This window comes from Amphiura filiformis, chromosome 1 (assembly GCF_039555335.1).
Source record: "Amphiura filiformis chromosome 1, Afil_fr2py, whole genome shotgun sequence".
Lineage (NCBI taxonomy): Eukaryota > Metazoa > Echinodermata > Ophiuroidea > Amphilepidida > Amphiuridae > Amphiura > Amphiura filiformis.
The window spans coordinates 6385228-6407548 of record NC_092628.1 but is presented as its reverse complement, the minus strand read 5'-3'; the positions used below and the strand labels follow the sequence as shown (position 1 = coordinate 6407548).

The window sequence follows — 22321 nt, the reverse complement described above, 5'->3', positions numbered from 1 at the left end:
CTGCAAACTGGTGAAACTGATGCTATAAGTAGCGCATTTCGTTCTACCACGAAGGAGATTCTAGCAGGTACGGATCTCGATGATTTTTATGAAACCACGACGGGTCAAATTTTAGAGGCTATCAACGTGTTTCAGAACAATGGAAGTGGTTGGGTGTTTGTGTCCATCGTATCCTTGGAAATTCACATGATCAAGTACCAACCGATGCAAGGAGCTTCGTATATTCCACTTCCAGATTTTTTAGACAAAAAGCAAGCAATCATCAATCTTAAAAATGATGATGATCAGTGCTTCAAGTGGGCTGTCACTCGAACCCTCAATCCAGTTGACAAAAATGCAGAGCGGATTGATAAAAAGCTTAAAGCAAAAGCGGATCTCCTCAACTGGGATGACATCGAATTTCCAACCCCTCTTTCAGAAATTGACAAGTTTGAAAGGAACAATCCAACAATTTCCGTAAATGTAGCAGGATTTACTCCAAAGGGTTCGTGCAGAGACGCAAGGTATGAACATCTTATCTCTCCCCTAAGAAAGAGCCCCCACATTGGTCGAGAGCATCACGTCGATCTTCTTTTGTTTTCAAACAATGAAACCAAGCACTATTGTGTGATTAAGAGCATGAGCAGACTTCTGCATGGACTAAAAACCAAAAAGAAAGTAGAACACTTCTACTGCAGAAACTGCTACACACCCTTCACTTCCAAAGAACGTCTAACAGTGCATGAAGATCTCTGCCATCTTTATGAGACTGTGAAAATTGAAATGCCTAAAGTAACGAAAGACGGTGATTTTCCAACTCAGTATTTCAAACACCTTTTCAAATCCCAGAATGTCCCATTTGTCGTCTACGCTGACTTTGAATCCTTTACGAAACCGATTCAAACCTGTCAGCCAGAAGTTCTTCAAAAAACAACAAAATACCAAAAGCACGAACCTTCGGGCTTTTGCTACTACATCAAGTGTTTCGATGATTCCGTGTACTCTCAAGATCCGGTTGTATACACCAAACAATCTGAGGATGAGGACATATCCCAAATTTTCGTGAACAAACTTGAGGAGAACATTACAAAAATTTACGCCAGGTTTTGGAAACTGGAAAACAATCCATACATACATGCAAAAAATATGATCATTAGTCCCAAAGAACAAAAGATCTACGAGAAGTCCACACACTGTCATATTTGTAAGAAATCTCTAACCCCAAGTAACACCGTTAAAGATCACTGTCACTTTACTGGAAAATTCAGAGGAGCCGCTCACAATCAGTGCAATCTTGCTTGCAGAGTACCAAAGTTCATTCCGGTATTTTTTCACAACCTTTCGGGTTATGACTCCCACCTTTTCATCAAAAATCTTGGTAAGACAGAGGGTGAAATTGACTGTATTCCAAACAACGAGGAAAAGTACATCTCTTTTAGCAAAAAAATCGTGGTAAATTCCTTCGTTCCAAAAAGAGATCCTATCGATCAGGAAGACACTCACTGCTATATTTGCCAAGACCCTCTAACCCCTAAAGAAAAGAAAAATCTAACTGTAGCTGATGTGTCATTTCCTAAGAAAGAATTCTTAGGAGCAGCTCACAAAAACTGCATTAAACCGGTCGATATCAAATATGAAATCAGGTTTCTTGATAGCTTTAAGTTTCTGTCTGCTGGCTTGGATAAACTCGTAGCGAATCTTTCAAAATTTTCTGAAATTTCAAAAATTTTTGAAGATGAAAGGTTAGAACTTCTTCTGAGAAAAGGAGTATACCCTTACGATCACGTCAACTCTCTTGAGAAACTTCAGGAAACTAGTCTCCCTTCCAAAGAAGCGTTTTACTCCAAGCTCAACGAATCGGAAATTTCCGACGAGGACTATCAGCACGCGCAGAATGTTTGGAATACCTTCAAGATGAAAACCATGAGGGAGTACCACGATCTGTATCTCAAGTCGGACGTTCTCCTTTTAGCCGACGTGTTCGAAAATTTTAGAAAAGTCTGCCTGAAAAACTACGAACTGGATCCTTGTTGGTATTACACGGCTCCTGGATTGTCCTACGACGCCATGCTGAAAACAACGGGTGTAAAATTGGAACTCGTCACGGATTATGACATGGCTATGATGATCGAAAAAGGAATTAGAGGTGGGGTTTCCATGATATCTACCAGACATTCCAAAGCCAACAACAAATACATGGGATCCGATTTCGATTCCACTCAGAAGTCCAAGTTCATTCAGTACCTTGACGCAAACAACCTCTACGGATGGGCCATGAGTCAACCGCTCCCGGTCGGTGATTTCAAGTGGATGACTCCGAAACAGCTAGACTCTTGGGGTGAAACCCCATGCATTCTTGAAGTGGATCTGGAATACCCTAAGGAGCTACACGACCACCACAACGACTATCCCTTAGCTCCGGAAAGACTCCTCGTGAACAAAGTGGAAAAACTAATTCCGAATCTAAACAACAAGAAAAAGTACGTCGTCCACCACGAGGCTCTGAAGCAGTACTTGGAGCTTGGTCTCAAACTGACCAAGATTCACAGAGGGATAAAATTTCGAGAGGAAGCCTTCATGAAATCATACATCGACAAGAATACCAGACTTCGAACAAAAGCTAAATCGGAGTTTGAGAAGGATTTCTTCAAATTGATGAACAACAGCGTCTTTGGGAAAACGATGGAAAACATTCGAAACAGAGTGAACGTTCATCTTGTAACCAGCCTAGCCAAAATTCGGAAATTAACCTCAAGACCCAACTTCGACCGATACACCATCTTTGATGAAAACCTTGTAGCGATTCACATGAGAAAAATCAAACTGTACTTCAACAAACCGATATATCTCGGAATGAGTATTCTGGATATCTCAAAGACAAAGATGTATGACTTCCACTACAATTACATCAAGAGGAAGTATGGTGGAAGGGCAAAGCTTTGTATGACTGATACCGACTCACTGACCTATGAAATTCAGACTGAGGATTTTTACGCTGACATTTCAGATGATGTGGAAAAGCTTTTCGACACATCCAACTACCCAGTCGATCATCCGTCGAAAATTCGGACTGGAAAGAACAAAAAAGTTCCCGGCATGTTCAAAGACGAAGCCGGAGGAAAGCAAATCACCGAATTTGTTGGTCTCAGACCAAAGTTGTACTCTTACATAATGCATGAGGGAAAAGAGGAAAAGAGATGTAAGGGTGTCAAAAAAGCAGTCGTTGAAAGAAAAATTACCTTCGGCGACTACAAGCGTTGTCTCTTCGATGAGAAACCTCTGATGAGAACGATGAATGTGATTAGGAGTTACAAGCACGAGGTGTACACTATAACCATCAACAAAGTTGCCCTAGATCCGCACGATGACAAACGAATCATACTTGAGGACAAAATTCACTCACATGCACACGGTTACTGTGTTGAAAAACTTGAACAAGAAATTTTACTTCAAAACTCTGTCGGGTGGCAACTGTGTACCCTCGGGTACTATCATAAGCTCCTGTCTAACAAACGCTCTCTTTGGTGCTCCCTTCAACAAATAGTACAAAATTGGATCACCCGGTGTCCTCACGATACTATCAACCGTGTAAGTTTCCAGAGACCAAATGGGAACGGTTGCGCGTCTTCTCTCACCTCCCTCCAACTCTCCGGGAGCGTAAAGATATCTCAATCTCACGTTACCTGGAATTTCAATCTCATTTTTCAACTTCTGTGGAGCTGAAGACATCGTTTCAATCTTTTTCTTCTTGATAGCATCAACCGGTTTCATTCCTATCAGCCGAGTCTCTTCGCTGTTCAAAGCTCTGATCACATCCGGAAGCCTACCCACCCACTCGGTAGACCTCACATTTTTCCGACCACGAGCCTCCATTAGTATTTCCTGCGAGTACTGATGACCAAACAGTCTTTCAGCCAAAGTTCTGTTGAATCTTTCAACAATTGCCTGAGCTCTATGTTGACCAGGCAACCCTCTTCTGATATCGACCTTGTGCTTTTTCATCACTTCGTTCACTTTGCCCATGAATTCTCTTCCAGGATCGACCTGCAGAAGCTTCGGCCACTTTAAAACTCGAGAGTAAATTTTCTCAAATGCCTTAGCCACCTCCCCAGATTCCTTCGAGCTCAGAGGCTCAGCTTCCTTGTATCTGCTCGCGACATCCACCACAGTCAACGCGTACTTGTAAAGCTTTTTTCCTTTACTCGGTCTGTCGTGAGGGAGAAACAACAAATCGGCTTGATGAACTTCATTAGGTACACTTACGTTAAATTTTGCTCTGGGAATGTACTTCGGAGGTGGTAGGTAAATTTGCCACTGAGTCTGCTTTTTCAAAAATTTCTAGCTTTTTCTTTCGTCACTCCAGCCTCTTTCGCCAGCTTGTCTATCGCAGAAACACCCTTCCAATACCCTCTCGGACTGTAGTAAACCTTAGACATTTTAGTTTCAGCCATCTTTTATTTTTAGCCCTGATTTGAAAATAAAAACAGTTTAAGAAAATCCCGACTAATAAAAAAATACAAAAATGAATTGTACGAGTAAATACAAGCGTTGTTTTTGCAAATTGTGTAAAAAGAAAACCCGCCTTCGAAAATGGAGCAAAAAACCGATTTGTCTATACGGTACCGAATTTAATTGGTTGTTTAAAGAACCCGCACGAGTGGAACGAAGTCTGCCAAAATGTGAAAATTGCAACTCAAAATACATGGTGGGTGACGTGTGTTATGATTGTGGCTCCGAAAATGATGCGTCTCTTACCACGAACTCACCCCGAGTTAACATCGACCAAATTCGACAACCGATAAAGTACTGTGAAACCGAAGTCTACCAGTTTGAAGAATACATTGAAGTCTACCGCGGAAATGTTACGAGTACTTCTCAGATTTTGATCGACGAATTTGTTTAAAAAAATAAAAAATTGTTCGAGTTCCTGAGTAAAAAAGACTTGTTAAAAGTCTTGAGATCAGACCCGGTCTTTTCAAACGCCGTTCACAAGATTTACTACGAAATTACGGGCAATTCTCCCATCGATTTTTGGCACGATCGGGCTAATTTGTTACACGATCTTGATAATATACTGAAAATTTATCTGGAAAATAAACCCGAGAGAAATAATTTCAATATCCACTACGTTCTTTTCTACCTACTCAAGCGAAGAAATTATCCCGTAACTCTCGATGATTTTCCTGAGATTAGAGGTTCGGCTCCCACTCAAATACTTTTATCCAAAATATTTGAGAGCGACCCACCGGTTCCGAGCAATCCCAGTCCGAGCAAAGCTAACTCCCCATTCTGAATCAATTTTGTTTGATCTTCATCGAGATACTCTCCATCATAAAGATATGGTTCGGGTGGAAGAGGATCCATCAAAATTCCCGTCAAATTATAATACTGTCTCATCGCGTCATCGACGTCCGAAAAGGTTCTCTCCGCATGACCCTGTTTTTTCAACTGATCGTTGATGTAATCTATCCTTGAAAGACGCGCTAAATTCCAAGAATCTCGGTCGTGCTGAAGTTTCTCAAGAGCGAGATCGTGTCTTTTGCGTTCTTCCGAATTATTAAGAGAGTTGAACAGATAATTGCTCCCTGAAAATGCCAAAGCGTTAACCAAGGCTCCACCAACCATGAATGCGATTGACGCCATTTTCTCTTTATTTTTACAAAAAAAACCCTCTTAGCACAGATAGTGCTAAGAGGGTTTTTTAATATACCTACCATAGGCAGAATGTCTACCATAGGCAGAATGTCTACCTTATGTCTAAGCCATAATTTCATCCGGAAGAATTCCTTGATTCACGAGCCAATCTCTGAGCATCGTAGCCGAAAAGACACTCAAAGTCAACTTTCCGATATCCTCCGCATCAAGCTGCGAGAGATTAGCCGGTTTCCATTTCAGGAACTTTTTCATAACGAACGAGTTAGCCCATACACCGAGGCTTATCGTTGCTGCGTGATACGCGCCGTTTACGATCATTTTTACGTTTGGATTGGTTTCTGCCATCTTCTTTATTGTAACTAAAAATCACCGAAAGGATCGACTTTTGGTTGACTGTTGACTGCTGTGGTCACGGTGGGTGGGCTTTCAGTCGTATCGTTTAAGGTAGACATTCTGCCTACGGTAGAATACCCATATGCCACTATCCCTCCAACGACGGCGACCGCTCCTCCAACAAGAACTGGACTTGACAACCAGTTTGACACGGTTGATTTTTCTGAAGGTGTACATGACGTTTCGTCTATGGTGGACGGGTTCTCCCGTGTTGTTTCCGCTGCTTCATAGGCTTTTAATTTTGCTAATTTTTCTCTGTTTTTTACGGCTAATGCCTTTCCAGCGGCAACCCTCTTTGGGTCTTTGACTTTTGCTTGACTCACTTTTGCTATCACCCTTGCCGGCTTCGCGGATGTTGCTGACGCTGTTGACATTTCCACCTTGGACGGAACGTTTACTGATTTGGTTTCTTGATCACTCATCTTTTATTATTAGAGAAAAATCTGAGCACCGTCTGAGCACCATCTGAGCACCGTCTGAGCACCGTCTGAGCACCGGCTGAGCAAATTTGCTCAGATATCTGAGCACCGTCTGAGCACCATCTGAGCACCGTCTGAGCAAATTTGCTCATATATCTGAGCACCGTCTGAGCACCGTCTGAGCAAATTTGCTCAGATATCTGAGCACCATCTGAGCACCGTCTGAGCAAATTGTTCAAGTACCATGAAAATTCAACCAAAAAAAAAATCAAGAGGACCTCTTGATTTTTTTAGTTTCCAGGATCTCAATCAATACTTGGGGAGTTGTTTACTGTGCACTTTGCTAGTTAACAGAATAGCCTCCAACGGAGCTAGCATATGTCCAAAACTATGATACAGCCCACAGGTCCATTTGTTTAAAGCTAAATCGATGAAGGGCCCTTCGTTCAGAGACTCTTCCAGAGCATCGCGATCGGTAATCGCCAAATTTTTTGGAAGGAAAAGTCCGACCAAATTTATGTAAGCGGTAACGAAGTGCTTTTTCATCGACCTGGTCACTATCCCACCCATGTGAGCCTCGTATCTGCCGTAGAGTCTCGTCAGACTCTTTTGATCAAGCCTATCAATCTCAGTGGAGGTTATGGTTTTTCCCAAATACTCTTTGCTTTTTCCTGCCTCCACTACACCGATCAACCGTTCCCGCAGTTGTTCCGTTTCGTTAAACTCCGTGTTTATAGGTTCCTCCCGTGTAGCCGTACCGTCTAAGGTAGACGTTTCACCTAAGGTAGACGTTTTGCTCAGGGTGGGCAGAACGCCCGCAGTCATCGCCTCGTTAACTATATCTTCAATTTCGGTCATGATTTTCTTTTTCTGATTGCAAAATTCCCTCAGCGAGCTTTTTTTTTTTTTTTTTTTTTATCTGTACTCAAATCCTCTGGGTGGATGTAGAAATAGATTTAATTTCGAATATTGATTTTTTTCTAGTTTTTCATTCAATGCCTCCCTCTTTTCTTTGGGAACTACTTTGTTCTCCTTCATGATGGTGACGAAATCATCTTCATCTTTGCAATAGAAGGTAGACAGCCATTTGACCTGTCTTCTAATGGTTTTGGGAACTGCTACGTAAGCTTGAGTGAGCATCCAAAGAGAGCAGTTATCGTGTCTGCCGGAACAAGCGAGTTTTGTTAAAACGCTTCTTTTTTGTCGATTCCTTCTTCGGCTATGCTATCGTCGATCAGAAACAGAACCTGGGAGTCATCCATTTTTCCGATAGTTTCCCAAAATACCTTGATCGCTAATTGAAATTGATCGTCTTTGTTAGGAAACCATTCTTCCGGATCGATCATAAATACTTGGTAGGGATTATCGAAGATCCACTGCCTACTACGGTAAGTCGAATTATTAACCCAGTTCGGACAGATGATCATTATGTAAGCAAAAAATCCGCGATATTCGTTTTCTAATAGATTTAAAACATGCTCGGTTTTGCCGGACATGGTTTCGCCTGAGATTATAGCCGAGTGCGCGTGTTTTGGAAACATCTTTTATTCTAGTATTTCACGCTCTGCAATCTTCCGGTTTCGATATTCACCTGTGCATCCTGTATGTAGTACACGTAACCGTGCAAAGCACCTGCCGTCTCGGCTTCTTTTTCGATCTCGATCTGAATACTCTGACTAGTTCCTTCAATTCTCCTACCAGATCCATGCAACGTGTCATCATCCGTGGTTCTCATGTCCAACCAGAGTCCATACTTGGTCGTGAGATAATCTGGCAAGGTCACATCAGCTAATTCCGCTTCCTTGATTACGTGTGGAACAGTTCTGAATTTTCCATCCGCAAAGTGCTTTTGAATTTCTTTGAAGTGGTGGTGAGGCAGCATCCCAGAGGAGTACAGCTGATTTGGAATACCGTCGAGCGTTGTTGAAACTTTCTTGATCTTTGGGTTGTAGAACTTTTCGGTATCTCGAGCGTAATTGGCTCCTCCTCCATCCGCAGCTGGGTCTACGAAGAGAATCAGAATACCTTTCATGGACTTTGCTCGCGGTGCTAGAGCGATATTCCAGACGGTATCTGACTTGTTAAGCGACTCCTTGCTGTGTCTGATGACTCTGTCGTACATGACGACGCTTTTTCCATTCACCTTGTTCCTGAGATCCATCGCTAGCCCAGGATCTTTGACTACATCAAACTCGAGGTGAATATCTGAGATGGAATAGCTGGCTGCTGTATCCGAGGACACCACGACTCTTCCGTAATTGTTGAACGTCAGCTCGTAACTCAGCCTGTCCTTCATCTCGTGCTGGAAATATGGATTGTGAGATTCCAGCATCTCAAAGTCCAGAGGGATGCAGAACATGTTGTTGTTGCCGAGGACCATCCTACAGCAACATCCTTGGCATCTGTACCTTTGTCACCAGTGTCGATTCTTATCTTTCGACCTGCCTCAGACTGGATACCCTGATCAGCGGCGTTCTCTCTTTCCTTGCTCGTCTTCCAGAGATCTTGGTAGCATAGGAATATATCAGCATCGTTCAGAGTGAAGATGTTCTGTCCTTCCAATTTAACCTCAATTTTTGACACTATTGCTCTTCCGAGATTATTTACGATAGTCCTGTCGAGATCTTGGTTTCCGCCGTCGACGGAATTTAGAGCAATCTTGAACCAAAGATTGCTGGTTCCAGGGTATATTACGTCATCTTTTCCAAGATCAGGAAATCTCACCGTGAGAATTCCGGTTTGGTCGATGGTACTCGGAACGTGCGTATTCCGAATGTTGCGTCTTCCACCACCTTTGACTCCTCGCGCTTTGCGCAGCTGTCGGTCAGGGTGAAGTTTTATTCCGTATTCAGTTGCCATCTTTTATTTATACGTAAAATAAAACCAAAAGATGGCAGATTTTAATCCTCGAGAAGACATTCAGATGGAAGAGGTCTACCACGATGACTTCGAAGATATGCTCGGAGATACCACAGGAGCAGTTGGTGGTACACCGGCTGAGACTGATTTTGGTGATGAGCAAATACAAACGGAGGGTCAGAGACGACGAGGAAGCGTCGGTTGGGAAAATCCAGATGTGAGTTTCGTTTCCGATAAGAGTCGAAATTCCATCGAAGATCTCAACGATCGACTCGATCTATTAAAACTTCGTGAAGACAGTCCTTCCCTGAGGAGAACCGTCGAAACATTGAATCGACAAAAAGCGGAACTGGCTAGGGATGAGTTTCGGGATTACGTGAAACGCTTAGGATACACGCAACAAGGAACGACCTTTGCTACTGAAGCGGTTTTTGCGGTAGATGAAACCGGAAGAATCAAAGTTAGTTACAGAAAAAAACAAGTTTGGTTAACCAAACAAAATTCGAGCGAATTTTACCCCTAGAATCGATAGCTAAACAAGTCAAAGGCAAAGATCCAGGAGGTACCCAATTTGTCAAAATAGGTCTCGGAATCAAGGATTTCAAACGAGGATCAACGCCACAAGTGCAGGAAAGTGCCGAAAAAGCGTCAACTAGCGCGGGAGATGTATCACCCCTAACCACTACACCCGCTGGTAGACCAAACAACACTAAAAGAGTTTTGGAGGGTCTTCAATGAATTGCCAAATGATCCTCTTGTAGATCATGAAGAAATCCGAAATTTTTTAACCGAACGAGGACAACTCAAGAAGCTGTCTGATGTCTATGAGCACCTTGTCCGAAGAAGGAATGAAAAGGAAACTGAACTGAAAGAATTAAAGTCTAAAGGACGCAGTTCGGTCAGTTTTACTAACCCAACTTACGAAGGTGATGAAGGAGAGCCTCTGCTACCTGTCAGCGAAGAAGATGCTGAAAGAGCTAGGGAGCTTGAAAGTGATATCAAAGAGTTTGACAACGCCATCGCAGATCAAGATGCCAAGGTCAGAAATTCGCTTCAGCGTCTGCGAAGATCGATCGAAAGTTTCATAGACAGCGATGTTACCACGGGAAGTCGGATTCGAGAACTCTTTAGACGAGTGGGTGTTACCATAGTTTCGCTGCTCACAGCCATCGGAATGACGATAGCAACCGTCGTCGAGGCCATTGAGTTAGCCACCAAATCCGCAGTCTCAGCGATCACACCGAAGCCTCCAGAACCAAAACCAGGTCCTCCTAAACCAGACCCAGGTCCTGAACCTGGACCATCACCAGGACCCCCACCAAAGCCTAAAACTTGGACCGATTGGATTAAGGATCAGCTCAAGAAAATAGCCAATCTCCTTTTGAAACTTGGAGACAAAGCTTTGATCGCACTTCCAGGGATCATCAGGGCTGTTGTGAATTTCTGTCTCAAAGCTGCGGGGTCTGTTGCTGGATTTCTAGCTGATCACTTATGGACATTAGCTTTGGGTGTTGGAATTTTGTTGTACACTACAGTTATGGAATTTGTCAAAAGAAGTAAAAATAAAAATCTTCTCACTAGAATTTAGTGAGAAGACTTTTTTTGTGTGTGTTACCGAGTTTTAATCCAACTTATTTTTTTTAAACCGTTTGCCAGAAAAATAAGCAAATTGCAGCGGCTGCCAAAAATAGAGAAAGCTTTTTCTCATCATGCATTAGAGGCTCTTCAGTCAAGGGTGGACTTTCAACCCTTTCAGTCAAGGGTGGACTTTCAACCTCCTCTAAAAACAACGGACTTTCCTCAGGAGCACTGTCTCCAACATTCAGTCGAGAGTCGGTGTTTACGTCTGAGTTTAGCCCTATCTGCATGTCATCCGTGGCGATTTGGATGAAATTGTTGTATCCGTTTACGGATCCCACGAGGATTTCCATATTGCTCGGAAGCAAGTAAAGTCCGTGACCCACGACAAAATCCAGTTTGCTTTGAGCGTACTGAAGAGTTCTTTGGTATCTGTCGATCGAGTCCGGAAGATCCACGACCGAGTTGATCGCATCCTCGACGTTTGCTAGAAATTGTTTCTGATTCCGGATCTGGCTTGAGCTTGGGATCCGAGAATTGCCCACGTGTAAGTCCTGATGGAGTCGTTGATTCTCGAAACTCCCGCACGTGTGAAACCCTCGCTCCAAGTGTCTGCTACGAAACTTCCGATAGCAGCCATGGCATCTCCTTTTCTGATACTTTTGTCGGTTATATCCGGATCGTTATCGAACAGCTGTTCAATGTATAGAATCTTGTCAGTCTGATTGTCCACACCTCCGAAGCTGTCCGCGTCAAAGTGAACTTTCCAGTCCATCGACTGACTGTAGTTTCCTCCGTTGGTAAGCTTCGACCATTTTTTGGTGGTCACGAATTTCCAGTCGTAAAATTGTTTGTTGAAGAAGTAACTGCCCATTCCGTTGGAAAGATCGAACTTTTGTCTCCAGTTAGCTCTCGTGGACACTCCAAATTCGTTGCAAATTCTTTCGTAAGCGTGGGTGTCGATCCCGTTGTTCAGAGGATTGAAGGATTCCTCCGAGGGTAGTGGACAGGACATTTCCGACAGGATTCTTCTGATCTGATAATATGCGTGAAATCTGAACACGGATCGAATCATCGGATCTTTGTAACTGAGAAGTTCTTTGGACACCCCGCATCCTGACGTGGCGCACCAGACCGCGAAGTTCAGCTGGTTTTGCCAAAATTGCATCTGGTTGGAGAGCCAGTCATCGTACACCTCTTTTTCCGTGACTCTCGGAAGTTTGTACTTTTGCCACAAACTGGGAAATCTTACGTAAAATTTTCCTTTTTTGTTGACTTGAATTTCTTGATTCACAAGACTGAAACCGTGCGTCGGTTCGAATACTCCTCCAGTTCTCATTTTATTGAAAGATAAAAGAAAAATGTTTGTCACAATTACTGGTGAAGGTCCCTACAGACTGAGTCAACCTATAGAAAACACAAACGGAAATCTGAAAATCGGAATCAAAAGTATCAGCGGACGAGTTGGTTGGTACAACATCAAGAAAGAACTGGATTGGAGGTACACACTTGAAGGAGGATCTCCTCAGAACCTATAATTATCCCTCCAGGATTGTGGAATTTTGAATCCCTGACCAAATGGTTCACCGACGAAATTGTCGGACTGGAATTTGCACTCAACGAAGAAACGGGAAAGATCGTTATGACTATTCCAGAGAACTATGAAATCTGGTTTCCCAAACAAGTGTTGAATCTATTGGGAATTGATAACTCTGATTGGCTAAGAGCTGGAGAACACGAAGGAGATCACGCGATCGAGTTCTTACCCCGAAGGATCGAGATTTACCTTCGACAGCTAAATATTTCAAAAAATCTTTATTGTAACGACGAAGATGGTATTTTGAGGGGTTCGCAATTACTCGGGTTTATCCCTCTCTTAAACAATCCTTTCGGTGAATATTTTTCCTTAAATTATAACAAACCTGATTTAATAGCATTAACACAGTCAAGCATTCATGAGCTGGATTTTGACTTCAGAGTAGTTTGGAGATGGGGCGCGGAAAAACTGGATAACCATGAGCAGCCTATGGATTTACGATTATTGATAAAATAAAAGAAAAAAAATGAGTATTCGTGGACCACGATTCAAAACTAAGCCACCCTCGGACAACACCGTCCAGGATCTTTCAACCTACGTCAAAAAGACTGGGGCAAGAATGACTGGAAGGATTAATATGGGAGGAAAAAAATAACAAATTTAGGTGAAGCAACAGATCCTGAAGACGCTGTCACAAAGGCGGAAGTCGGAAGGCTTACGAGTTATCTAAACGGCATAAAGTTGAACACAGCCGGAGGATTCATGACGGGTCCTCTAGACATGGGTGAGGAAAAAATAACCAACGTGGGAACAGCGACGGATGATAAGGACGTTGTAACCAAAAATACGTGGACAATTTAGTTCGACATGAGCACGACACAAGTTTGCACGTTCTAGGCAGATTCATGGTGTGGATGAACGAAGACGGGACGCACTACGTTTCGATTCGAGCTAAGAAGAATATAGATCTGGATGAGAACAAGCTGATAGAGATCAAAGATGGACAAAACACCACGTTCAACGCAAAACCGATGCAAATAGGAATCACCGGGGCTAATTTTACAATGCTACCCAATCCTGGCAAGGATCTGAGAATTATGCGACTAAGTAGACCACTGCAAATTTATTTCAATGAACCACATTCCATCAATCAACCCTGGAACCTTTCCTTTTCGGCAAAACAAGATCATGCTATGTCCACAGTCCTTATGGAATTTCAAACCGACAGGAATATCAAGCGGATAACCATCTTATGGAATGCTAACTCCGTGAGTTTCAGGATAACGAACGGTGTCTCAGAAAATATCTTTTCTACGTCAGTTACCATCGACTCGAATGTCTTCAATCATTTTTCGATAGAGTACGTCTCTAATAATTTATGTTTTTGGGTTAATGGCGAACGTAGGGAGATGTACAAGATATCCTCTCTAGCAAATTTGATCGGAATCACCATGGACATTGATCAGCTGGGAATTCTCAGTTTCTACGAAAAGAACCTCAGCAAACAGGAGATCATTCAGCACTTCGTGCAACACCACGTTTCAAACTTCACGGATAATGAAGTTCTAATTGACTAATTAAATAAAAGGATGAAGAAGCCTACAGCACCGCAAATGTACCCTAATCTTCCACAGGGAGAGGACCGACAGGATCAGGGAGTCCAATTTCGACTAAGTAAGATATCCGAAATCCGCGACTCCCTCGAAAAGGAAGTTGACCAAAGAGATCAACTAAGGAGAAAATACAAAACAGTATGGAATGTGTTTTACAACACGGCTCAAGTAGCAGGACTCGTCGCAGTTGGAAGCGGAACGGGAGCTGTCGGGACTCTGGCCACAGGTGTTGGAGCTTTCGTAAGCATTCCTCTCGGAGGAATAGCAATTTTGGAGGTGTCCTTAGTGGAGCATGCGTGGCTCTCGGAAAAGCAACCATGAAGAAGGTCGAGAAGCACGAAAGCGTCAAAAGAACCGCAGAGTCCAGTTTGAACACGGTGAACGATCTTGTCTCCAGAGCCCTGGAAGATGGACTGGTGTCCAACGAGGATTTCCACCACGTACTGCGTGAGATGGAGAACTATAGGGGACATAAAACTGGGATCAAACACAGAACCAGAGCATCTTTGATAGAGTTGAATGCTGAAAGAGAAAAAGAGATCAGAGAGGAAGCTGAGAAGGTTGGAGAGGAGCGGGGAAAAAAGAAACGATGGAAGTCCTCCGAGATACTCTGAAGCCGTAAACAACATTCTGCCTAAAATAGAATTTAAGTTTGTTTTGTACAAATAAACACGAAATGTATCTTCCAAATCTAGCGGACGACAACTTGGTTGAGAACCTAAAAGCGTATTCACAGTATCGGAAAGAAATGTGGGATGATGAAGGAAAACCATGCGGCGTTTGGAGATGGTACTACGACGAGGAAAAAAACAAAAATAAAGGCTGAGTTGGTGTTTGATGACAATGATCCTGAGTATATAACATGTTTGTACGAAGACGGATTAATAAAAGCAGAAGAGAGATACAAAGATGGTGTACCTAGAGAACCGCGGGAATTTTGGACTGAGTGGGATCCCTTGGTTGCTGGATGCACCGCATTTGTAATAACCTACTGGACTACAACCATTTTGAAATGGGTGTGGTAAACTACGACAAAAAAACCTCTTGTGATTATTAATCACAAGAGGTTTTTTATTTTTTGTACTCATTCTGTTTCTTTAGCATCGTTGTAGGCTTTCAAAATTTCTGTCATGCGTTTGGCTTCCATCCTAATTCTTCTCTCGGGAGAATCCAAAAGAGCGGTCGTAAGAATCCAAAATGCTACGATCATCTTTATTTGAATAAAAAATGGCAGATTCGGTTTATTTTGAGCTCGCTGATGATGAAATATTCCAACAACTGGAAGACTCTTCCAAAGGAGATTTTTATATGTGGAATGGTACTAGTCTCGGAAACCTGTTTGTTGCTGCTAGCGGTTACAACGGAAACAAAGTAAGAATCCAGGCAATCAACCTTTTGATGTGTTACATTGGGTGGTATAAGGATAGATACAGGATGAGATTGTGTTTAAGACCACCTTGGATTTTTCCTGAAAGGACAGAGGAGTTCGAGGTTTTGGAAAAGACTCTTGAGTTTGTTACGAATGAACCACCAATTGAAAAAAAAGACATGATTGCGTTGAAAAAATATCAAGACAAATTTAAACTGGTAGATAAATTTCAAGATTTATTTATATGACAATGTTAAAAGTGAAATACCGCCACCACTCAATAATTGCTCCATATCATTTCTGCTACACTCATTCCAATCATAACCCCCTCAGGAAATTAAATAATCACACAGTTTGAACCTTTGACCTTGAATGTCTGGCTGAGAACAAAGAACTAGCTGTGTTGTGGTACGGTTCGCGCTCTGTGTTAACACAAACTAAAATGAAAGGTACTGATACACACGCATATACCGACACAGGCAATGAACCTATGGAATATATTGATTCTAATAGGAATGAAGGATCTAGCATGTCAGAAACAAGTAAGTGGTCAGTCAGTGAAAAAGATACCATACAAAAGTGGATTGACTATGATAGTCAATCGGCTATTTGTTTCATACAGTTACAAAAAGGAGAAAACTTAACAATTGATGATTTTCCAAGTCCACCAAAGGAAAAGTGGCAACCTCTTGTTGACAAAAATTGGGGCAAGTCTAAAGAGTCTACTGCTGTAACAGGAAAAGATTTGCACGCATTCTTGCAAAAACATCTTGTTAAACCAACAGCACCAACTGGTAATATTCAATTAGTTTCGTCAACAGACAATCTCAAACAAGCTAAAAAAAAGTTGCAAAACAATTTCGAAAGAGTAAAATTTCGAAATTCAAAATGTTTCGAAATGTATCTGAAGTTTGGACAATCTATAAGCAATGCCTATCATATCTGGGAATTGTCTAAGCTTAAAGGTAAGATTTCAGGCACGTGGAAAGAATGGATCAAGCAAACTGTCGATATTTGCTATTCGCAAGCAAATAAATATCAAAAGTTGTATGAAACATGGGGAACTTAAACGTTTTCAAAGCTTAGGCATAACAATGCAAGAATTTGAAAATCATGAGAAAGGCTATCAAATTGATGATATGGCAGCATCCGAGTATAAAAGAATATTGGAAACAAAGCATCAAAACAAAACCCAAATCAGCTTCTTAAAGTAGGAAAAAACACTGACTGACTACCACATTGTTTTTGGTCTAGGTCCATGCGTCATTTTTTAGAGCTTGAGATAAGATATTTCTCCTGATTCTAAGAAACATAAGACGCTAAATTAAACATGTTTCAAAAAATGCTTGTTTGTTTGCTAATGCAGGCAAATTTTTTGATAATATTTTTGTCAAGTGTTTGCATAACACACAAGCAAAAATTTGAAACAAACATATCCAGTCCCAAGCCTGGAAAAAGTGGAGGGCTGCTGGCTTAACAATGTTTGTAACTGTTTTTACCCATGATGCTTTCAGTATGAATAATCATACCCATCATTAAACATAAGGAAAATTACCCATGATGCTTTCAGTATGAATAATCATACCCATCCTTAAACATAAAAATGTAAATGCCTCCAGGCTATAGGTTTGGAGTTAGATAGACATTCTGCCTATAGTAAACAAAACAAACTGGATTGTTCCCGCTTAGCATGAAACCACTTCGTCTCACTTCCTGCAACTCAACAGTGTACATAAGTGTGCTAGTCAAGGATTTGCGAGTTGCCTCCAGGCTAGGTTTCCGGTTAGACAAATTGATTGTTCCCCTACTTGGGTCAGCTCAAGGTCATAATAGTTGAAGACAGGATATGAGATACAGGGGGATTTTTTGCTGTGTAGAATATCAATTTTTTTTGATTTGAGATGCAGGGGGAGGTTTTTCCGTGTAAATTTTTGGGAGGATTGGGAATCGAGGTGGGAGTGCTTTTTTTACACAGAGAAATGAGGGGAGGTTTAAGATTCTGGTGAATTTTCTGTGAGAATTGGCGGTTAAAAAAATCACAGAAGTTACACAGGTTTCTGTGATTTTACTGTGATTTGAAGAGTGGAGGTTTACACAGCAGTTACACAGCATTTCTGTGATTTTATGTGTAATTTGGTGGTTGGGGTCGATTTACACAGAAAATGACAGAAATGAGCCCGGATCCCCCTTTCCCTACTACTAGTTCTATGGGAGGACATATTATATGTCGAACTTTGCTCTGTTGACCTACAAAGACAACAAATTTGGCCGATTCCATTTAGGTGTATGTTAGGACATGTGTAAACATTACAAATATGCAAACAAAATTAGGTTTGAAAAGAATAAACCAATTTCATATGATAAGAAGGTACATTTTAAATATGAACGTCCCCAGGTCATGAAAATATCTTGACCCTTGAATCTTGAAAGTGTGTTTTATAAATTAATTCTTTTTAGAGTGGCTCTGTATGAACCAGCCAAAGAACCTGCTTTTTTACTCAAAATAGACATCGGTTTCGAACAGAGTTGTGTCTGAAGGTGTAACGAAGTATGATCACTAGATCGCACAATGAACTAGAAAAAGTCCACATAGCAAAATTTCTTCAAATTGGCATATTACTTGGCGATAACGTTTCCTGGAAATCCCATACGCTCGATGTATCTCAAATAGTCTCTAAATACAATGGCGTTATTCGGAATTTTCTCTTTTTTTTCTTTCTCCGGAGTCATTATTTACTCTTTGCAACATATTTGTTATTCTCTTTATCACATACTGCAGTATCATGTGTAGACAAAAAAAAAACGATCTTGCACTAATCATCCTTATTATAGAATACAGTAAGCCAAAAAATTAAGGTACCAGTTATGTCCATCCCTGTATATCCTATAAACAAAGACAGATATGTCATAATTGGAACCAGCAGCCAATAGCCGCATCTTTTAGCTCGAATTCAAGACTTCATTCGTTGACATTGTGCAAGAAATAAAGACATGACTATCCAAAAACCCAAGGAAGATGCCAATTTAAAAGTTGCAGTTTGCTTCGTCGCATGCCCTATTGATTTGTACAGAAAAAGTTCGTGAACAAGAAAACTGGCACCGTGCTTCCATTGATTAGCACGTTAAAACTTGCGTCGTGCTTTCATTGATTAGATCACGATTTCGTTTCTTCATTAGGTTTTAGATCACTGTTTCTTTAATTCTCAACCAATTTCAACAAGTAAGGTCTTAAATTAGAGCTACAGAGTACAGGTATTGGCTGCTTTTTTTAACGTCAAATTAATGTTAGATTCGGATTTCTTGGGGTCGACTTACAGGAAAAAGTGTCTTTGTACACAGATGAACTTTCATGCTAATATGTTGCCAAATGTGTATTTATATCTAAGTATTACAACACGGGAATAATATTATGTAGGAAACAAAATAGCACCTATGCCGGGAAAGACTGACCTATGTCAATTGAGCTCATAGACATGATTTTCCACTTACGGATTTGTGTGACCATGCGTGACAGGCATTTCCCGATAGTAGTAACATGGCATAATCTCATGGAAATGGCAATAGCTAATTAGCATGTGCCGCATTCCTATTTACATTAAATAAACTTATTATTTCCCAGTTTTGAAAAAAAAAAAATCATAGGGAGAAGTGGGAATCGATCACGGTACCTCCCTCCCGGTTGTAAAGCAATGTGTTGGACATGTCAAGAATGATAACGGCGACATGAAAACAAATATATATAAGATAGCATGGCCACGTATATTATACATCATAAATAATTTAATGCATATGATAAATTTTACCACTTAAAACAAAACTAAAGAAATAAAAAGCCAAGTACTTGTCAAGTATGGTGAGAGAGACAGAAAAAGTACGCATACCCCAATAAAAAAAACTAGTTAAGCTGAAACACTTTATAGTCTTTATGGTCATGATCAGTAATCAGTGGTGCATTCCTTTGATGAAAGGTGACATGTTGGCCTTCTTGTACACAAAATAATAAGGCTAATTAGTGTAACCTTTTGAAATAATAACAACACATTTCACCAGAGAAAAGTCTTTTAAATCCTTGTAAAATGATAAGAAACTTACCGAAGTTACCGGTACTTGCACCACATTGGCTCCAAATGAGCAATGCGAGCAATGGAAGAATCCTATGGACACCAGTCATAGTTTTCTATCTGTTCATAAACATCAGCTGAAACATGGTTTAATGTTTCTTTTTCTCCCCAAGATGAGTTGATAGAAAGTGAAGAGTTATTTCAAAACACACCATATATAAATGAACTTTTACGTAAATATTGAAATGTCAAGTATCAGTCAGCCGACGTTAGTATTAAAGTTTTTTATATTTATTTTAATATCAAAGTCTTTCATGTTCAAGAACACAGGTCTTTGAACGTAGACCTAAGTATTAATGTTTAGATATGTTGCAATATGTCTTGTGAATTTGATTGACTGATTGATTGAATGATTGGATAATTGAATAATTGATTGATTGATTCGTTGCTTGATTGATTGCTTGCTTGTTTGATTGATAAGATATGAAACAAAGCCAGACAGGTTAGTGGGGGTGGGGGCTAATATGAAAATGGTTCTAGTTAAGGCGCAAGTATACATCATCGCGAAGAAAAAAGCCATCGCTATCAAATGTTAGGTGCATGTGTGGTGATCATGTTAGGTACATGTGTGGTGATCATCACCCGGGTGCAGTTCAACTTCACATAGTGCAGTTACGCCCACGGCAAATTCACCGTGACCTTTCCCGCCATAAACCCGCTTATTGAAACTTATTGAAGATTAAACCGATACATGCAGTACTAAATCATTATATAGTAATATATTGTCCAATGCAAATTCATTACCACCTGATAATATTACTCCAATGGGCGACCGAATTGTCCGCTACGGACAATCAATCCAATCGATAATGACGCAATTGACATGTACGAGTGGAGCTCCACTTGGGGTATTTTTCACTGAAAGGCAGCTGTTTGCTGTCATTTACTCATCAAAGCGGACCACCGTTATTATAAGGACTATGCCAATTATTTAAAGATTGACATACTTGATTGACAGAAAGTACTAAATTTGTACCTATGACGGTTTTATGACACCAATCTTCCAAATATGACCAAGTCAGGGCTGCCCGGTGAAGCAAAATGTGCATTGGACTAACACGGCGAGTTTGGATAGATGGTAGGATTTCTTTTTAATAAAAATGTATGTTCCCCCGTTATTAAAGCTTGTACCGGGTTGAAGATTCAGATATTTGGAAAAGAATAAGTAATAAAAACATAGAGCAAGTACTAAAATCATAGCTTTTATACTTTTTGATATATGATGCCAACTAGTTTATCCCCCATAGCTACAACACAGCGCTACCAGTAGGGTTCAATTGCCTATTGTGAGTGCCCCTGTGTTGTGTGCATACATGTAGTTAACTGCATGATGAACTGTTAAATATTGATAAAAATAAACTTCTTTTAAAAAAATACATTCAAAAAGATTTGAAAGTTCACTTAGTCCCATAGTCAACAAATACCATGAAATAAAGAATTCCAAAATGGACTTTTCTATGGAAATGTCCTATAACTCGATCGAAAAATATGTCTGGGGACTTACTCTGGGTTTTGTTGGAGCTGGTCTCATATACCCTTTTCTGGCAGAAACGCGTGGGGGTGGATCACAGGCCCCATTGCTAAATGTATGAGCTTCGATCACTTGGCCGGGTGCACACCGGATGCACCGAATGGAAAATTGTGAAACTGCGATATATTCGTAAAACCACATAATATTACATTTTCTCTTGTAAAGAGCAAGAGAAGTGATATTTCGATGAAAATACGTGGTTTGAAACACGTGGTTTGAAACACGTGGTTTGAAAAACACGTGGTTTGAAGAAAAAAAACACACTTTTTCGCGAATCGCATTTCTTGATCTGAAAACACCCCGTTTGGAACCGGGAGGTAATAATGGCATCAGGTAACTCAATGTTTATCAAAAACGTTTTGGAAACGTTAACAACACGTTTAAAAAAACAAATAAAAACGTCTTGTGTTTACTGGGTGGGTGTGTAATTTTAAATTGCACCTTTTTTTCTGGGGCGAAATGGGTAGAAATGACCCAATTTGTTTGGTTAAAAACGCGAAATCACACATTTCCTGATTTTTAGAAAATACATAAGCATGGCATTGTAAAATGAGACAAAACATAAATCACGGATATTAATGCACGTGAATTGAGGTTGAGTAGACCGGGTCGGGGATGAGGCTGGACATGATTGGGAAAACAAAGAATAGCAAATATTTTAAATAAGTGACACAGAGAAGTAACATCACGACGCTTAATGAAAAGAGGCAAGGTCGAAATCCAAGTGAAGGGTCACATGGAAGAGCTTACAAGACTAGACGTGTAACGATTAATCCCAGATATACCCGATAGCAAACACACATTTCAAACTAATTCATTATATTTCTATACTGAATTATACGGCCCAGCGCATACATGAATACTGATTGGGCGGGAAGAAAAGTCAAAAAAATTAAAGCCATATTATAACATTTGCTGAGGAGAACGCCCTCAAGATTTTTTTAAATTCTGGTTTTTACGATTGTAATGTACTTTAGTCAATTATACTCTGCAAATATGAAGACTTTAGGTGATGTAGTTTTGTCAAAATCCGAGATATTGAATAAAACGATGGAACCGGTGTTTTATTATTACGATGGAAATATTAGTCGAACACGTATGCACAGTACGTACACGGCGTGCGGGATACACATACACACACACCCCGAAGATCGTACCGTATTATAACCGCGTGAGTACCATGCATGGGCGCTAGTAGTAAATTCCAATTTTCTATGCTTTATCTCACTTGTTCGACTCAAAATTAAAAGGGACATATCTGACAGTA

At 40.8% G+C, this 22321-nt stretch overlaps 1 protein-coding gene across 1 annotated transcript; it reads left to right on the top strand.

Annotated features, from left to right (window-relative positions):
* The first annotated feature begins 186 nt into the window (after positions 1–186).
* LOC140154849 (uncharacterized) lies at positions 187–7634 on the top strand. Its single transcript, XM_072177498.1, has 2 exons — positions 187–3438; positions 7431–7634. Exons 1-2 carry the CDS (start codon positions 187–189, stop codon positions 7632–7634), a joined length of 3456 nt encoding a protein of 1151 aa, XP_072033599.1.
* The last annotated feature ends 14687 nt before the right edge of the window (positions 7635–22321 follow it).

Excerpts from the sequence above, each read along its gene's own strand:
- LOC140154849 (XM_072177498.1), top strand. The coding sequence starts at position 187 with ATGATCAAGTACCAACCGATGCAAGGAGCTTCGTATATTCCACTTCCA. Across the intron at positions 3,439-7,430 it reads AAATTTTACTTCAAAACTCT|TTTTTCATTCAATGCCTCCC; the intron begins GTCGGGTGGCAA and ends ATTTTTTTCTAG.